The sequence below is a fragment of the Abrus precatorius genome, unplaced genomic scaffold, assembly GCF_003935025.1.
Source record: "Abrus precatorius isolate BTA unplaced genomic scaffold, Abrus_2018 Scaffold6, whole genome shotgun sequence".
NCBI lineage: Eukaryota > Viridiplantae > Streptophyta > Magnoliopsida > Fabales > Fabaceae > Abrus > Abrus precatorius.
In genome coordinates this window covers 20,877,201-20,897,114 of record NW_020874406.1, presented here as the reverse complement: position 1 = coordinate 20,897,114, position 19,914 = coordinate 20,877,201, and the positions used below count along the sequence as shown (strand labels likewise).

At 27.2% G+C, this 19,914-nt stretch overlaps 1 protein-coding gene across 1 annotated transcript; it reads left to right on the top strand.

The window, feature by feature from the left end:
• The first annotated feature begins 7,657 nt into the window (after positions 1-7,657).
• LOC113870373 (MADS-box protein CMB1-like) lies at positions 7,658-19,153 on the top strand. The gene is made up of 8 exons (XM_027506968.1): positions 7,658-7,842; positions 12,898-12,979; positions 14,325-14,386; positions 14,789-14,888; positions 17,729-17,770; positions 17,861-17,902; positions 18,850-18,980; positions 19,063-19,153. Exons 1-8 carry the CDS (start codon positions 7,658-7,660, stop codon positions 19,151-19,153), a joined length of 735 nt encoding a protein of 244 aa, XP_027362769.1.
• Positions 19,154-19,914: the final 761 nt, after the last annotated feature.

Below are 19,914 nucleotides of genomic sequence, written 5' to 3'. Positions count from 1 at the left end.
TCGAATCATTATGGATCGACTTTACATCAAATTTAAAATAATATTTTATAAATTCAAATAGTACTATTCTCGCAGTACTTGGTTAGGGTTACATCACATCGGTTAAGGCAACAAGGTCGTAGTCTTCTTATGCACATAAATTTAATTTATAAACATTTTTAAATATTATATATATCATTAACTTGAGTTATTCAAATTATAGAACTCAATTTATATAAACATCTTATTTTGTCATCAAAATTAAGAAATATAGTCACTCTAGAAAAGAATTTTTAACAAACATATTTCCTTTCCATTTGAAAAGGGAATAAACTCTGATAAAGACACGATCAGTGTAATGCATTGACATAAAAGCATGTGTCACTAGAGAAACCACTGAATATGTTCCTCCATACTTCTTCCCTTCAGATTTCATGGTAAGATTCGCAAGCAAATATGCTAACGCAAGTCCAGCACTTGGAGCTAACGAAACTAAACATTCTCTGAGTGCTTATTTTAGCAATTCATTTAAACGTGGTTATGATTAAATCAAATGTTTGAAGTCATAAACTTAATCATGCAAAAAAAGGGGGGGTCCTGCCATTTTCAATTCACTTCGGCACACTCAATTCTTGTTTAGCTCTAAAAAGAAAAAAAATTGACAGCTTCATTATATATATCTGTGTATGATTATATTTCTTGTATACATGCAAGTTGATACATCAAAACAGTCACCTCACAATACCTCTATTTACTAAAGGAAAGGTTGAGAAAATGAGAAGTTGAATGAAAAAGCCATTTGAGAAGGAAAAGGCAAAGGAAATTAAAGGTGTTGGGGCTGTGAAAGTGAATGCACCAAAGGAGCTCTCTATGTCTACGGTTTATACTTTATACAGTCCATCAATCTATTCACACTCAACTCATCTCTTTCTCAATTTCTTTAATTATAGGAGCACAATAAGCGGAAAAGAGTCAGGGACATTGCCAAAGTATAAGTTGTTTGATTTTTATTGGAAAACTGAGTTTGACTTTGACCATATATAAAGTGATTTACTTTAAATTCAACATTGTACAGGTGTATATAAAGAAGATGAAACACAAGTAAAAAAAGAAAGAAATATGATTGACGATTAAAATGGACAGATATACTTGACAATTCTCAATATTTTAATTCATTGATTCATAATTTTAATAATTTCTCAGTCCTCATAAATATTTGGAAAAATTATCTTCTTTTAGAAAACTACTTGTTTAATTTATGTCCTTAATATTTTAAAATTGAATAACTTTGATGTAAATTATATGTAATATTTGTTAAGTGGTCGATTAGTTAACGACGATCCAATCCAGCACATTGTCACGAGTGTCTTAATTATTATCAAAATAAAAAATCTTAATTTTTTAAATATCTTGAAATACGATTTTAATTCTTACAAAAAATTTGTTTGATTTATGTCCTAATTTGTCTTAAAACTGAATAATTTTAGTCCTACCTGTTGAGTAACTTTTATTAATACTAAGTTGAGTAGTTATAATCAAAATTTCTAACATTTAAGAGAAAGAAGATGTGATAGTCAGTGACAACATTACAATATATTTATATAAATCGGAAACATATGTAGAAAATAGCTATAATACACGTGATAGTGTCAAATTAAATTATTGTTAATCAATTTAATACTTAATAAAAGTCACTTAATGATAGAAAAAACATTATTTATTTATAAAAGATTGTGACAAGCCTAACAATAAAAAATTGTTGAGAATAAAATTAATTTAAAAAATATTTATGAAGATTAACATCTGCTTTAATTCAATAATGTATTTACCACTTCACTCATAAAATATGTTGATTTTAGATTTAGTGGAATTGATATTAAAAGAATTGAGAATAACAAATTAAGTTATCAACATCCAAAGGATCAGTAATTGGTATGTTTAATTGTTATTGGAAGTGTGACATCATTTAGCAAAAGAAAAAGGAGCCCTTGTTACGAATGAAGAATTTGTGCTTGTTTAGATTAGTATTGAAAAATTTATTTCAATAATTAATTATAACAATCAATTATTATCATAATTAATCATTGGAATTTAATTTTAAATTTCAATATTTATTTTATACTCAGCAGTTTCAATTGTAACCTTAAGTTATATTGTCTAAAATTATACCTTTTATCTGTTCTTAATAGTTTTAAATAGTTGAAATAATTCATTCATATACTGTATCTTGATAATTACTTTTGTTTTTTTTACAGATCTCTCAGAGTTGATATAAATGTTATTCATAATTATGGATATTTTAAAATCGATCTTTTTATATTATTTGTTTTACAACATTTTTCATTTAAAATAATTATGGGATGTTATATTATTTAATTTAAAATCAATAGCTCAATAAGGCGAAGACATTAGGTAGATAATTTACATCTCTTACGTATTAAATAATCTTTGTCTTATTAATTGTGTGAGTGATTTTTATTGCTTATTTTGCTGTACTGTTAATTTCATTAGGGCTAAGAAACCTTTGAGGAAGATTTGGGATTGGGGAGGTGGATCATAGCTCCTGTCGTGTAAGGTCTTCAGTTTTTAGATCAAAGTTATTTTAAGAATTTCAAGAATGACCTTTCTTTCTTATGATGAGTTAAACAAATATATTTTTAATAAATAAAAAAAATATTTATTAAAAAAGATAACTTAAACAACACATTAGTACTAACATTTTTATGTATGATGTCCGTTGAGCTGCCAACAAACGTAGAGTCCTTTCTGACATGATATGATAGGATGTCCTTTGTAAAATACACTCATATTTTATGATAGGATGTCTTTATCGTAGGGTACCCCAAACCCATATCTCATTTTTACTGCAAGAGCGTGCCCTTCTTGACACCTTGCAACTGTTAATTTGCTTTTCGTTTGCCGTTACCTTCACTCCAAGCACATTTTGTATAACCAAATACCAATAGCATCATACATTTCTAAATAAGATTCGATTTTATTCGCTTCGGATAAAAATATTTTTAATAAAAATACCTATTTTTATAAAATAATTCATTATACAATTTTTTTCCTCAATTTCAAAAATAAAAAACAACTTATTTATAATCAAATAATAAATGGATAGATTTTGTAGTTTTACGATTTCTCAATTCATCTTTTATACTTTTTTATACTATTATTTTTTTTATCACTTTATCTCTCAGATTTATTGAAAAAAATATAAAAAAATAAATTAAAAAACATGAAATTCGAGAAGGTAAAGTTACCCTAATGGAGTGTAAACCCTAATAAAGTGTATACAATTAAGTGTCTGATTGCATGATTCCTATTACAATTAATAAACGCTTAATATTGGTGGCATTCACAAATTGTGTGTGTATATATATATATTTCTCTAGTTTCATCCCTATAAATTCTTTTTCATTCATGTTATACTTTACACTTTATTTAATAGTCGTTTTTTCCGATAAAATTAATATTTTTTTTAATATCGAGTCATTTTTTTTACACTTGTACCGTCAATGTCAATGATATATTCTCATTTACAATTTGAAATTTGGCCAATAAACAGGTTGAGCCGCCTTGATTATACATACGTAAAGTGACGTATGCATTTTTTCTTTATATGAATCTTCATCATGTGTACGTATATTGCAACAAAGGGGTCTTTTAGTGAATCTTAAATAAATCTAATGATAAAAATCGTCGTTTGAGGAAAGAAAAATATAAAATAAATAATGTTCTTGTTTAAGGGTTTTTTTAGAGATTTTTTTCAAATATAATACTTCAGCACTTGATAATTTGATAAAGTTGGTAAAAATTAGAGCATAGTCTTAGTCTTGAATCAAAGTTAAAATGTATAACTTTCTTTATTCTTTTCTTGAGTAGATAAAAAACCTATGTTTTGTCCAAATTCCCTATAATTTGTATTCTGCTGTAGGTATTGTGAATCTTGTTCTGTTCATGGATTGTTTGTAAGAATTTGAATACCCTTATGCTTTTTTATTGAATACCTTTCTCTTTATTGATAAAAAAAAGTTAAATTATTCTGTGAAAAAAAGTTCACGGTGCTTTCAAAAATTGATAAAATGGATGAATTAAGGAGAAATTAACGTATCTAAATTTATATTCGATATTAATATGACATTTTTTTCTAATACTATTTTTAAAAATTATATAATAACTTTAAAGACTAATTTTATAAAATTAATGAATTGAATCTTATGTTCTTTTTAGATAATCTTACGTAATATTTTTTGGAAGTTTAATTATAATCAAAATTGAAACAACAAGAATTCAGTGTCATGTTTTAGAATGGATTAAAGTAACAAGTTTTGAAAACTTTCGTACATTTAGAATAATTTTTATCTTTCGTACAAGGTGAGTTACGTACTTAGATATGAGAAGTCTTAATTGTTTTTCTATCTCACATAAAGTAAAATAACTTAATGTTATTTATTACGGAAATACGTATACATAAAACAATAATTAATTTTGATAAGATTCAATGTAAACTTGTTGACTATATATGATATTTAAACAAGGTCAGTAAAGATTCATATAGAAAATGAAGTGATAAAAGAAAAGTAAAATGAAAGAGAATTAAGTAATTCAAAAACAAGAAATAAATTAAAAAATCATGAAACTATAAAAAATGAAATATTGAATACTTAATTGATTAACAACACTAATTATAGCTTAAAAATAACATAAATTTTTGTCCATATAACTGATATTGTAAATATGAAATCAACGTTGAACTCTCTCTTTCTCTCTCTAATCATAAAAGAAAGAAGTGGCTTTAGGCTGAAAAGTATAGGGCATGTTTACACAGAGTCTCTCTGGGAAGGCCCAAGTCAATTTAGAGTTGTCAAATTCAAAATGGGTGGAATGCTGGTTGCCCCCACCTGCACACACAGATGGTGTTGAGGGCTTCATGTCTTCATGTGGTGCTAAACCCCACACATACATGACTTGGATATGAAGAGGGGGAAGCATACTAACCCTCGTTCAAAATAAGTAATAAGTACTGCCCATAATTCCTCTCTTTTATCATTTATATTTCCTTGTCTGTGTCAATTGTCAACTCTTTGCTGTTGATTTATGGCTGTTATTTAGCTGAAAAAGTATCTCACCATTTCATTAAACTTTTTAATTTATCACTTACAAACCTTTTCCACAACTTAATTTAAAATTTAACATAAGCCCAAACCTTCTTTTAGTTTTCTTACCTACTCTTATGGTGGCTTAGAGAAAGAGAGTCTTCCTTACCCTACTCTTATGGTGATTTAAAGAAAGAGAATCTCACCAGTGAATGCAATTTTCTTAAGACTTAATTGTACTTCTCATCTTTATAATTTTGCTTCCTCTAATTTTTATTATTCATATCTAGTTTCTATCTAGTTTTAATTGCTTTCATTTAGTCTCATTAATTTTTTAAATGTTTAAATTAAAATTTCTATCTTAAAATTTTATTCAATAATTAATAAAAATATAATAAAGATATTAATTTTTTATATATACAGTAAAGAAAAAAATAGACATAACATTTAAATAAAAAATAAAAAATAAAATGTAGTAAATATAGTAAAAGTCTTAATTAAAGACTTAATTTAAACGTTTTAATAAATATTTATTATTCATTGATTTTTTAATCATTGTTCTAAAAACATCGTTTATTAATGCTTCTATGAATAATAACACATACAAGGAATACAACAACAATTCACTTTTTAATGTAATTATTTTGATGACAAACAATGCTATTAAAATTTGAAAACAATTTTCATGAACCACAATATTAAGACATACTAGAAGATAAAAAAAAAATTAAGAATCTCATTTAAATTAAAATAAAAATAATAAATTTTAGATCATAGTTCTTTTATAGTTATATATTACTTAACTTTTAAGGTGTTATTTAACTCGCACAAAAGCTTCGAAATAAAAGCTGCCACACATTCACATTATTTTAAAAGAATTTGATAAGTCACAACCAATGATTTTGACTGATGCAAAATCATTTCTGTAAATTTGGTTACAAATGACTTAACCATAACTGACAATTGGCCTTACAAATAAATTTTAATTCTTCTGTCAAGTTTCTTCCACCCATTGTTAACTTTTATTATTTTAAGAACTTGAATGATTTGCAATAAAATAATAATAATAAATATTTGCACATGACCAAATTGATCTCTTATATATTATAAAAAGGCCAAAGTAGAATTTAAAAGAGGGTAATGCTTATAAATGAAGGGAGGGTAACACATAAAATCTAAGACGTTTAGGTGCAACACAATCATGATAATGAAACTATCTCTCTCGTTGACCAATTTCGGTGAGTCTTGGCGTCAAGTTCACAAGGTGAGTGAAATAGTACATACTTGCACGCCACTATAACCTGGAAAAGGTTTATCATTTTGTACATCACAATATTACTTAAATCTATTTTTTATTCTAAATTTATTTCACTTGCAATTTTATTTCTCAATTTGTTTCAGTTTTTCAGCATATTGAAAAATTAGTTTTCCATCACTAAAATCTCAATGCATTAGATTGATTTTTAAAGTGTGAATAAATTGATAGCTAAATCTTTTCTTTATTTTTTAAATAAAGAAGGGATGTCAATAATTTGCAAACCGACATCCCACTGTTTTCTTTTTCAACCCTTTGCAATCTAATTTCAGTTTATTATTTTTTATTTTAAAGATATTGTACTATAACTAAAGGTATATAATTACATAAATTAATTGAAATATTCTCATATTATTTATAAGAAAATTAAGAATATAAATATAAAAGTGTGTGCTTTTATTTTAGTATTTTAAAAAATATTATTGTGATAAAACTAATGTGTATATACCATTGTTGTATTAAAAATCGTTGAAAGAAAGATAAATAAAAGTAAAATAATTAAAATATTAATATTTTAAGTTAAATTAATTTGTACGTTCTTAACTTTTCAATTATCCTTAATTGAATCTCTTTATGTGAGTTCCATTAAGTATAATAAAAAAAATTAAAATTTTTAAATATTTAAGAGATTAAATCATTAATTTAACTATTCAGTAAAATTTTGAACTATTAAAAAGTTATTATTTTGGTCTTCTCAACGCAACTCTAACAAAAAATACTAAACTTTTAAATAAAAAATTTAAAAATTCAGAAACCTACTTATAAGCTTTTACTTTTTTAAAATAATGTAAGAACCTATAAATTAATATAATAAAAAAATTACTAGTTTAAATGTTTACATCATTCACTCTTACAGCATGACATGGTTAAATTACTTAGCAACAGGAGATTATCATTATTCATGTCAACACAAGAAGATCTAAGTAAAATACAAAAAAGTATTGAGTTACTGTGGCATTAGATGTGAGATCTAGGAACTGAGTTATGAATGCCGTGGTTACTTTCTACTGGCTTTTATAAAAGCCCTCATATTCTCATCTTCCATTAAACATCCTAGCTATCAAACCTATAGGTATACCACACCTACTAAAATCTCAGCGACAGATCATATCATATTATCAGCTTATACACAAACAAGAGGAAGAAGGAAAATTCTTTTGCAGAAAATAGCTGAAAAAATATTTAATCTACAAATTATGCTTTTTCATCTGATGTTCTGAAAAAGCAAATTTTTATTTGTCAAAAGAGATATAAAGTAATAATGGGTAGGGGAAAGGTGGAGTTGAAGAGGATTGAGAACAAGATAAACCGTCAAGTGACATTTGCAAAGAGAAGAAATGGGTTACTCAAGAAGGCATATGAGCTTTCTGTCCTTTGTGATGCTGAGGTTGCCCTCATTATCTTCTCAAACCGTGGGAAGCTCTATGAGTTCTGCAGCGGAACTAGGTAACTATTATTGTTGTTGTTCACAAAACCCATGGAGCTGTTGAGTTTCTTTCTTTGTCACACAGCTTTTGTGTGTTCCCTTGTGTGAAATAAAAATCTTTTGTGCTGTTTTGGGGAATTTTAGTTTCTGGGTCTGTCTTGATTTTCATTCCTTGTTTCATGGGATGCTTAAAGTTTACATCTTGCTGGTGATAAAGTTGTTTGTGCACTTATTTTTCATTAGGGGTGTTGAGTCTCATGAGCCTTTTTCTTTTGGGGTTGCTTTGTTTATGGTTTTCTATGTTTGATTCGTAGGGCTTGATGAAGGATGTGTTGTTTGCTTTTTGTTTTTTCTAAATTTTTTGGGGTTTCACTAGAATTTTGATTTCTTTTTGTGTTTTTGTATTCCTGCTTTATAAATAATTAGCTTGTAGATCGTTCTGCTTCAAATTTTTTGATAATTCAAGCAAATACATAGTGAATCGTCTTTAGTTGTTTCTTATGGTTTAATTTAATAATTTAAGGAGTTGAACAATATGGCCTTGTAATCTTCTAAAACAACTCCCTTTTGCTTTGTTGAAAATATAAACTCAGATATATAACTTTGCTATATGATAATATTCTGTTATTAAATTTTCATTCTCCTCGTAAAATTTTGTATATGTCTCGCTTGCACTGGAACTTTCCTGTAAATAAGAGTTTTGATCGAAAATTGAAGAAAGGGGAAACCGCTGTGAAGGTTGGGGTGTGGTCAGTGGCTGAACTTCTTTTAGAAGATTACAACGGTATACGGATTAATATAAATGATTATCAATTTCTTCACTTTTTATATATTTTATTGCTGTTAATATACTATTTTAAAATCTTAATAAAATTATATATAATTAGTATAAATTTTAGTTGTATGACTTTAACCAATATTTAATGATTCTCTCAAAAATTTAAATCAAGATCTACTGCTGAGCGTGGTCTCTGATTTTGGAGCTGCAATTTTTTTTATTTATATTTTTGCAATGATTGGTTAGTAATAGAAATATAATTTAAAGTTGTTTTATGTTTCACTTCGCCTATTTTCCCGATGAGAATATTAGTTCATGACATGATACCAAAGTTTTTATAACAAGTGATATATACCTTATTTACCTAGTTATAAAATTAAATTTATAAATTCATTCATGTGTATCTTTACCTAATCCAACACTTGCAAAGATTATTGTTTCATTCTATTGAAGGGAATAGTTAATCTTATTATTAGGAAAATATTCGTGATATTTAGTTATTTAATTCAAAAAAGTTGATTTTGATTTTTTATTTTGAACTTTAAAATCTCAATGTATTATATTATGCGATAGTTAAATTCCTTGCAGTTTTTTTGTTTCATGATCAAAACATACCTTCCTACAATTGGCATTGAACAGTGGTTTTTTCCTTGATTGTTGTGCAAAGTCCGTTTTAAAGATGTTTCTTAAACTGTAAAACAAACAAGGTGTTAGTTGAATTATACCTATGCTAAGGCAATAATAAGGTCGAATCTTCATTTTAGGAGCCTTGAATCGTTATGCATTATGAAATGTTGGCATTCTAGAGCTTTTGATTACTATTTTACTATCCCCAAGATTCTCATTGTTGATAGATACTTGATTCTGATTAGACATTCCCCCGTATGTCAGAACAAAAAGAAAAAAAATTATGCATTTGCATTCAATGCAAAAGATAAAAGTTCGGTACAACGTCATACTTTAAAGTATATAATGGAAAGACAAATACACATCATTATATCATTTTGTGTTGAAAACATATATAGTATTTGTGCGTTTATATATTATTTTTGAATGGAAATATTTTTGTATCATAGATGAGATGCTTTTAAGTTTTTTTTTAATTATATATTTGAGGGTATATTTTTAGATGTATGTTTATAATATAAAATGATCACAGTATTATATATAATGTTCATTTTTAGTAGCTCAATAATCAAGTCTTGTGATTTTATAAGTCATTCATGGGTGATCAACGTTCCAGTTGTTACATTTTAGGACCTTTCTCATATGTATCAACAACATTTTATTATTTACATGAGAAAAAAGTTTGATTATTACACCAACATCATGTAAGTATTTCATACTTTCTTAGTTAAATCAAACATCTTGAAATTCACTATCAGAAGGTGTATGTCCAGTGGAGGGTAGAGTGCATGCAGCTTAAGTGTGGTTGTTACTGACTTACTGGTAGCTCTATAAGTTAATCATAAAGATTAAAGAGAGAAGAGGGAGTTAAATATGGAGCAGGAATCATTTTCATGAACGGGATAATGCAAGGCCCGTGTGTATTCCGCTGCATATATAGATCTTCTATACATTCTATATATCTCCATTTCCTTGTATTAAATTTTGGTATTAGAAAAAATTGCTGGTCATGAATATGGAGACGTGTAAGAGCTTTCCCTTGGTTTTACCTCCCTTCCATTGAGATGCATGCTCAGTTATCCTAATTAGGTAAGCATGAAAACAGGTAACTTAGATGGTTTGTGAGATGCATTTAATTCAAAAACTTTAAGTTATTCCCTCTCTCTCTCTCTCTCTCTCTCTCACACACACACACACACACACACACGTGCAAATCCTCATTTCAGTCATTCAAATTATAAGTTTAATTCTTAATCAGTTTAAAATTGTGTATAAAATGACAGTAAAACATAAAATAAAAAAGATTAAAGTAAATTATCTTTTCTAAAATCAGAAACTAAAGTAAAGTTTTAATGTGACCAATACTTGTAATGTGAAAGATTAGAACGAGGGTTTAGTTAAAAAACATTTAGGGTGATGATTGTTTCACACGTCTTATGAACTGCGAGAAGAGTACAAGAGTAAATGAGATAAAAAGTAAAGAAAATAAATAAATAATAATAAATGATATGTTAAAAGAAAAAGACATAGAAAAATGTCAAAGAAAGAAAATGTGTAAAAACCAAAACTCAATATTATATATCCTTGAGATGTTACTGTATTGATAAGATATAAACCGGAAATTTTAATACAACATGACCGTGATAGCTTTTTCCATGCGTGCCTGTGTGTTAGTGCAGCATTTATGTCATGATTTACGCATCCTTTATCGGACACTCAGTGCAGTGCATTTACATACATTGTAGTACCTGCAATCTGATATCTAGTTGCATCAGATATCCTTTCCTCATCCATACAAAAAGTGCACAACCCTTTATTTTCAGAAGACGAGAGCTAATTCAATTTTTATCTTGTTTTGTATGTTTAGAATTAATGTTTTGTGTTATTAGAAATTGCTAATTAATGGTTAGAATGAATGGGAATCTTTGATCTTGTGTTTACTTATTATTCTAACATGAATAATTCTTTTAAAACAAATAATGATTACAAAACAAAGTCTCTCTCAAGATAAATTTTAGCTATGTACTTTTAAGATATATTTTTTGGTACATCTTTATTATGTTAAACTTATTTTTAAAATTTAATAAATTTCTCTTATATTTTTATAATTTGTAACGATTTATAGGAGTGTTAAAAAAAAGTGTTTTTCAATACCTCCTCTTACTTCAACAAGAAAAAAGAGGGTTACCAAATTGTGGAACATCTATCAACAATGAAAGTAATTTGTTTAGGCTTTGGTGTTGAGAGTTTGAAGGGAAAGGGAAGGAAAGTATTTAAAAGGTAAGAGAAGAAAAAGTTAATACAAAATTTCTCAATTTGAGAAAACTTAAAAACATATGATTAGTAGAATTTTGTAGGATTTATAACCATACAAGGAATTATATTACATAAATCTTATCCTTTTTTCTCTTTTCTCCTAAAAACTAATTCAAAAACAAAACCTTAGAGACAGAGAAAATAGCTTGCTATCGTTGGTATTATATAGTCATCCTCTTTGTAGAATTTTTGGGCATAAAATCTCAACCATAGCGTTTAATTAAGTGCATCTAGTACTACTTTGGGGCCAGTGGAAAGGTGCTTGCGGAGAACTACTATTAGAATAAAGACATTGTTTTGAATCCCAGATAAACACTGCAGGATATTGTCGTAAGGAAATAAAAGTTACAATAGATTTTGGTGTAGTGAAATGAAAACTGTTTAAATGCTTTCGGAGCAATGGAAATTCATTGCTCTATACCATTAATTGCGTTTTTCATTAACTTCAGAAGACATTACCGTATGATATTTTGATTATATCCTTAAAGATAATACTAACATATTATTACAATTCAATGGTAAGTATATAACCTAAATTTCTCGTTATAAGAATACACTTGATCAAGAAGATTTATCTTCATAATAAAAAATGCTATAAGATTTTAAGACTGAATAATTAATTTCTTTAATTATATAAAATTCTTAGGGTTGTCAATTTTCTTTGCTATGTCTGCCTCCGGGGAAAGCTCCTAAATTCCTAATTTTAAGGGAAAAAGTCAGTACACTTTCTAGAGATAGAAACAATCTAATAGTTGGAAAAGCAGGGTGTGAGAAAACAAAAATGAAAAAGATAAAAAAAATAGAGGTGCTTTTATTCAATTTTTAGTTTTTGTTATAACCAGTACAGAAAGTAGAGTTAAAATCAAATGGTTTGGTTTCATTAATGATTTTGAGAAAATATTTAGGATACAAATGATTACCTGTTTTTGTCTTTTTTCTTTTTTATTAGCAACAAATCAGTACTTAGTTGAAGTAGTATATATATTTGATTTTCTTTAAGCAAAATCTTTGGCCCAAAAACTTTCTGTTTGAAACTATAATCTCATCATAAGATATTTTACTTATCTTATGAATTATATTTTAACTTGTCAATTGCAGGAAAAAATAAGAAATTATATTTCCACATAAAATTAAACTTTAAAATTTGAAGACCCTGAAATTTGCAATAAAATACGAACTATTGATATAGGTTTCAGCTCATCATGATGTATAGGGTAATATTTAGGATTAATTTGTTTGACTGTATTTTATGATTTAATTTATATGATCTTAGTTGCTTTATCCTTGCACTTTCTTTTACTTTAAGGGAAAATGCAGATTTGTGTACTAATAATGTATTGGCTATTTGTTTTAGCATGGCCAAGACACTTGAACGATATCACAGATGCAGTTATGGAGCCTTGGAAGTACACCACCAACCTGAAATGGAAACACAGGTGTTCATTTTTCTTGTTTTGACTTGAAGTTATGAGAGGATAGAAAAGCTAGAAAATTTAAAATTAGAATATATTTGGTTGGAGACTATTTTTACAAATTATTTTAAAAGTATTACTTTATTTTTACTCTTTTTTTTTTAAAGAATTGTATAAAAATGGTAAAATAACTTAATTTTTACTTTTTTTAATGCAAATCTTTGAAGGCAGAAAATAAAAAAATAATAATGTATATTTATAATAATCTTTAAAAGCTTTATAATGTGTTATTTCTATAATTATTTATTATTTTTATAGAAAAAATATATTAAGATTAAGTATAAGAGATACTAAAATCTGTTAAAAGAATATTTTAAATCCTTTCACAAAATCTTTCAACCAATCCTTTTATTTACAAAATAAAAAGTCCTAAATATTTTATTTATGCTCTTAAAATTTTAAATCCATTTAATTGTTATTAAATATTTTCTTTATGAAGTGGTAGAAGAATTTAAAAAAATTGCAGAACGATGTAACATTAATATGGTTCGGGTAAGATTTTGTCGAAGTACGGACTTGTAAAAAAAACTAATTAATAATTAAATTTTTTCATAAATTAAAATTAATTTTTGAATTTTTTTTTTCCAATTTCTAAAACATGATATGTATAAGTTGGTTTTCATTTAGAAAAAAAATTATTTATTCGATCTAATTTTTTTTTTCTGCAATACTCTTCTAATGAGCATAGGAAAAGTCGGAACCAAACAAAAGTAAATTTTGCTATCATTCCATCCATATAATTTATTTGCATATTTTTCAAATACATATAAGAAGGTACAAAACAATTTTTCTAGTTGCCAGCATAACTTGTTTTTCTAACAATTGAAAAGTAGGATACAGTTTAATGGAATGATAAATGCTGATTCGATTGCTATAGTAGATCTGATTAAATTTCGTTTGTGGTTTTGGATTACTACTAATTATGTCTTTTTCTCCCCACAGATCGATGTATCTGTCCATTACAATGTATATTTGTGTAAACACTAAATATTGCTTTGAAACTGCAATGTATGAAGATTGGAATATCCTTTTTTATTCTCTTGATTTAACTTTTCTCATAAAGTAAATAGGAAATCAAAACTAAACATCCCTTTTATAAATTAAAATCTTCAAGATTTCCTATAGCTTTACATTGATTTTGTTTTATTAAGAAAAAGTTCATTCTTCAAACTTCAATTTTTCAGTTGCCTTCTTGTATATACATTCATTTTAATTTTATTTTGAGCGCATATATGATTTATTTATCTGCTATTAATTCCAAGAAGCGCATTAATGTCTTTGTAACATACATCACCATGCCATTGTGCAGAGGCGCTACCAAGAGTATCTCAAGCTGAAATCCAAAGTTGAGGCATTACAGCAAACACAAAGGTAGAATGCTAGTTCAATTATTCAAATATTTAACAAATAAGGTTTGTCTTGCCTGAGAAAATGTTATACATTAATATTTGTGCTTTTACTAACATTAACAAAAGAATATTCTTTCGTTATTTATAAGTTTATAAAGGACTTTTATTTCTCCTATTCTGAGAGGGTGGGAGAAACTTTATTTTGTTTACAACATCTATAATGCAGCTATAACCGTTTGTATATGGGTTGAGTACTCTTTATACTCTTTTGATAGTTATTTATTTTGTTTGGCTTATGATTAAAAAGAAAATAAAAGAATAATTTTGGTGCTAAATTTAAAAGGAGGAAATAAAGTTTTCAAAGCTAATTGATACAAATAGAAGATATTGATTGTGTAAACATATTATATTCCTATCTCTGTAGAAACCTCCTTGGGGAAGAATTGGAGCACTTAGATATTAAGGAGCTTGAGCAACTTGAACGTCAACTGGACTCTTCCTTGAAGCAAATCAGGTCTAACAAGGTATGCAAATTAGGCATCTGAGCTAGGGTTATGAACTAACATGTCATGTCCTAAGAATTTATTCATGCTTTGTCCGTTGTATGAGTATATATGGATTTATTTAAGTCATTTTATGGAATAAATAACTCTATCTTAAGTGAATTAATAAGATTCTGTCTATAAAAAATCTATACAAATTTCAATATAATATCTTAACTTTATTAGTCTATTTAATATGAGGAAATTTATCACGTCAAATAATTTAGACAAACTCATATTATATTATCATTCTTGATGAGAAGGAAAAAATGACTAGATGTGATAAAAGAAAAAATCTTGAGTGCCCATCATGTACATGCAAATTACAACATCTACGTATGGAAGCCCTAGTTTACTTGAATGGGTTCCAACATCCATGTCCCTTAAGTTTACTTGAAGTTGCATTTGCTAGAAAGAACTACATACAAGATAAGGTTTTCTAATGAAAAGCTCGCGCATTTATTTTTACTTGGTTGCCATGTACATGAGAAAGGACTTGAAAAAGGCTACGTAACATGGGACAATACTAGCATGTTTTTGCACCCTTTCAAGTTTAGGAGCTCAATATCTACCCTTAGTTTTGGTAACTTTGACAGAACAGATAGACACAGAAGGATGAGAAAAAAAAAGTAATAAAATGTGATAAAAAAGGAAGAAAAACAAATAAAAAAGTATAAAACAAGTGAAAATAATGGAATACATATAAAATTAAAATCAGAGTTAAACACACATCTCATTCTAGCTAAGATTCTTTAGTATACAAATATGCGGTAAAGCTCCTTACACAGACAATATTTTCTTCTGTCTATGGTTAAGAGGAATAGGGTTTCTGTTCCGTACGTGTAGATTTAGCCCTCAAAATGTGTACATACACACCAATGGTCACCAATGTTTTAAGAATAATATTTGTTTCATTCAATTTTTGTACAAGACATTTTAATGAGTCATTTTCACTTCTTTATTTTTCTTCATTACATTGCTCATTTTATATATTTTGTTCTTTTTCTTATTTTTACATCTTTCATGTTATAAGGCTGATCACGTGTTGTCAAGATAGTCTTAGTCATGTTTTAATCATAGGTGCCTTTATCTATGTCGGCTAGATTTTCAACTCATGCATGGATCATGGAAATTATTGTACTTGTCTATGATGCATGTGTTCTGTTTAACAGCTTCCGTACCCGTATCAGACCATGCATAACTCCAAGTTTTATTAAATGAATAATTATAATATCAATTGATTCCGTTTTTTAAATTATTTAAAGTTACTATTATCTGTGATACTGTATGTAATTATTTTTATCTTCTTTAAATATATGCATCACAAAATTATAGTTCAGTTGTTAAACAAATACACTTGTAAACGTCCTCATTCTAAAATGATGTAAACACTATTTCTTAATATCAACTTCAAACTTTTCTCAATTAGTGTATTCTTTCATATGCAGAATATTATTTTGGTCTCACATTATATAGAAAAAAAAAATCGCCCCTAAATATATATTAATCTAGCAACCAAAGGTTCCAACTGGACAGAATTGAATCAGTTATGATATTGGAATAATTAAAAAGTAATATTATATATTATTATCTTTATCTTTTATATATATATATATATATATATATATATATATATATATATATATATTCTCCAAATTTAAAAGAGACACCTTTCTTCTTCAATGATAAAAAAATATATATTTGCGGACTTGAATAACCTAATATATTATGAGTTCATTCTTAAAAATTCACGTGTCATCATAATTTGTCTATATATAATCCAAGAATTAGCTGTTCCATATACGAGCTGGCCAGGATTTTTAGTTATTTTAAAAAATTTCACTTTTTATAATTCTTTGAATCTTTGTGTGTGAATTAAACTTCTTATATTGAGTCATATTTGCACGTTACAAAAAATAATACTTAACATGAAATATAAAAATAGAACACATTTGTTACCCGTTTTATTTAGTGATACATATATTATATAATATTTCAATATAAAAATATTACAATGATGCTATAATATAATAGGAACATACTATTTTTTTAGATGTTATATACATATTAATGATTTGGTAGTGAAGTTTTTTGCTTTTAAATTTAAAAAGGGTAGGTGACCCAGTTTGCTTAAACTGCAGTTTGCTATAGGTTATGTTGTGCTAAATTTTAAATCAACTTAATTAATCCAATCCAACTTAAAAAATATACAGGCTCAAGTCTGCCATAAAAAATGTTTGTCCTAAATTGTTATCTCTATGGTATTAATTAAACAAATCTTAAATATTTTCAAGTATTTATAATTGTATAGTCATGATATTTTTTATAAAGCTTGCTTGAATAAATTTTTTTCCATTAATTAGTTTTGAAGGTAAATTAGATTTAATTTTCTAATATAGTTTTGAAGTTCACTATAAATTTTATACACTGGATGTCCAATTCTGTTTACGAGAAAAGATGATAATATATTTCACATCAATTAAGAATAGAAATAGAATATGCTTTATAAGATTTGAACAAACTTTTTTTTTATAAGATAACTTTAAAAGTGAGTTAAGCATAATTTTTAATAATATATAGAATTACTTCATTTCTCTTATATATATATATATATAATAAAGTATGGATAGGGATTTTCATCATGAACATTTGATGCATGCATTATCAAATTTGTAGATCACTTGTTACTTAGCAAATAATTGTATCAATAAGCTGAGAGGAAATATTTCAAGCACTTTATAAGTACTTAACATCGTAATCTTAATATTATACACTAGGTTATTATCACTATGATACTTATTTATCTATTTCCTTATCTCCAGACACAACAGATGCTTGATCAACTCTCCGATTTGCAAAGAAAGGTAAAACTTAGTTTATAAACCCTTTAGATCATCCTTTAATCTCATTTACTTATTGGATGGTCACCAACTCTGTTTTTGATGGACACACAGGAAGAGATGCTACTGGAAACTAATAATGTGCTCAGGAACAAGGTACGAAAACAAACAATTTTCAATTGTTATAAAATAAATATGATGCGGGTATATAGCTGAATCTGACCTTGTCAATAATCTTTGTGGAAGCTTCTCTTTGATTTTTGTTTTCCTGAAGAAGCTATTAAAAGTAGAAGTGAATGGAATTATTTATTGCTGAAAAGTTTTCAAACTTTATTATTCAGTAATTAAGTGACTGATTGCGATTGTTTTGCGGTAGAAAATGTCACTAGGCATTATTGTCAATTGAAAATGTTTAATTATTGTCAAACCAAATTGATAATTGTAAACATCCCTGGGTTATGACTCTGGTAAGAGATGAAATCTTTACATTCTTCAGATTATGAGTTTCCGTAATTCAGCTTTTGTCAATTATACTGTTCTCCTGTTTATTAATTTTTGTTTTGATAAAAAAAAGTTTATTAATAGGAGCACCCCAACCTCAATACAAGATTAAAAAAAAATTATATTGTTCTCTTGTTTATTAATTAATAATTGTTATATTTAAAACCTGCATTCTTTAACATTGTTTTAACTAGCTTGCACTGAATTACAAAAAATATTTAATTTTGAACTACAAAATTATACTGTTCTCGTCATAAGTGCATCATAATTTATTTAGGAGAGTTGAATCATACATGATTTTTAAAATACTTGAGAAAATTTAAATTGATAACATTTATCAACGTCATTTTAGTCTCCAAATATTGAACCTATCATGACAAATCGTTAGCTACTTCAAAAGGTTAAACTTGTAGATCAGGCAGCAGAGATTTGTAGATCATGGCATATCATCTATCTTTTCGTTATTAATTGCTTTCAGTTTCATCTCTTAAATTTTGGTATTTTGCCCCTATTTACAAAGGTATTTTCATTGGCCCAATTATTTTATTTTATTTTATTTTTGGTTCAATGCCACCCCATTTAATTAAAGTGCAAATTCACAGTTGGAGGAAATTAATGTAACCCTTCAACCAACATGGGAAGCTAGGGAGCAAAATGCTTCCTACAATTGCCACCCTCCCCAATCAGAGGGATACTATGAGACAGCACATTGCAGTAGTACATTGAGAATTGGGTACTGATCTTCTCCCTACTGAAAAAAATGTAAAGTAAAGTTATGTATTTGCAAGAAGCTGATTCCTCATTTTACTCTACAGCTATGATACTTCAGTGTTAAATGAAGCTGGAGGAGCTGCAGGAACATCAACTCAGAATGCTAGTGAATTCATGCATGGATGGATGGAGTGAATATCAAATTAAGTAAAATTCATGGTTCTCAAAAATGATTCTCTTGTAGAGAGATCCTGGGGCCTATAAGAAGAGGCTGTAATAATAGGTGTCATGCAGCATAAAACATATTATGCTACGGTTTATATATTCCAATAAGACATTTATTTGATGAATTTGATAATTAACACTACATTTCTAAATTATATCCATCCTTCAATCTGTAATTGATACATATGGGACTCTTTCATACTTAATGACCATGTGTAATTAGATCCATATGTGGCTCTTTCATATTTAATGATATGTGTATTTTATTGAGTAACTGTATAGTTTTGTTTTAGGGTGTTTGGATGAAATATTTTAAGTGATTAATTTACTTTTTTATTTGGATATTTAATTTTAGAGAATTTAAAATTAAGAATTTAGCGATTTTAATAGATTAGAATCAAGGAATTTCGATTGAAAGTTGATATTGAATAAATGAATCAGTCTGTGTTCATCATTTTTTGAAGTTAAATTTGATTTTGACCATGACAAAGGAAGACTCCTCAAGTTAAATTCCCACGCGTAGTAAGGCATAACCAACCTCACATGTTTCCTTCTCCCATAACTATGCTTCAACCTTCATAAGATTCATAACTTGTTAAACGTCAAACCATTCATTTTGAAAAATTTTCTAGTGTTTAGTTGTCTGTTTAGTCCACACCAAAGCTATCCATATTTAGGATCAGAAATTTTGTAACACTTTTACCACAATATTGCAGGTATCAAGAAAGGAA

Coding starts and splice junctions, on each gene's coding strand:
- LOC113870373 (XM_027506968.1), top strand. CDS start 7,658: ATGGGTAGGGGAAAGGTGGAGTTGAAGAGGATTGAGAACAAGATAAAC. Junction 12,980..14,324: donor AACCTGAAATGGAAACACAG/GTGTTCATTTTT, acceptor GCCATTGTGCAG/AGGCGCTACCAAGAGTATCT. Junction 17,771..17,860: donor TCTCCGATTTGCAAAGAAAG/GTAAAACTTAGT, acceptor ATGGACACACAG/GAAGAGATGCTACTGGAAAC.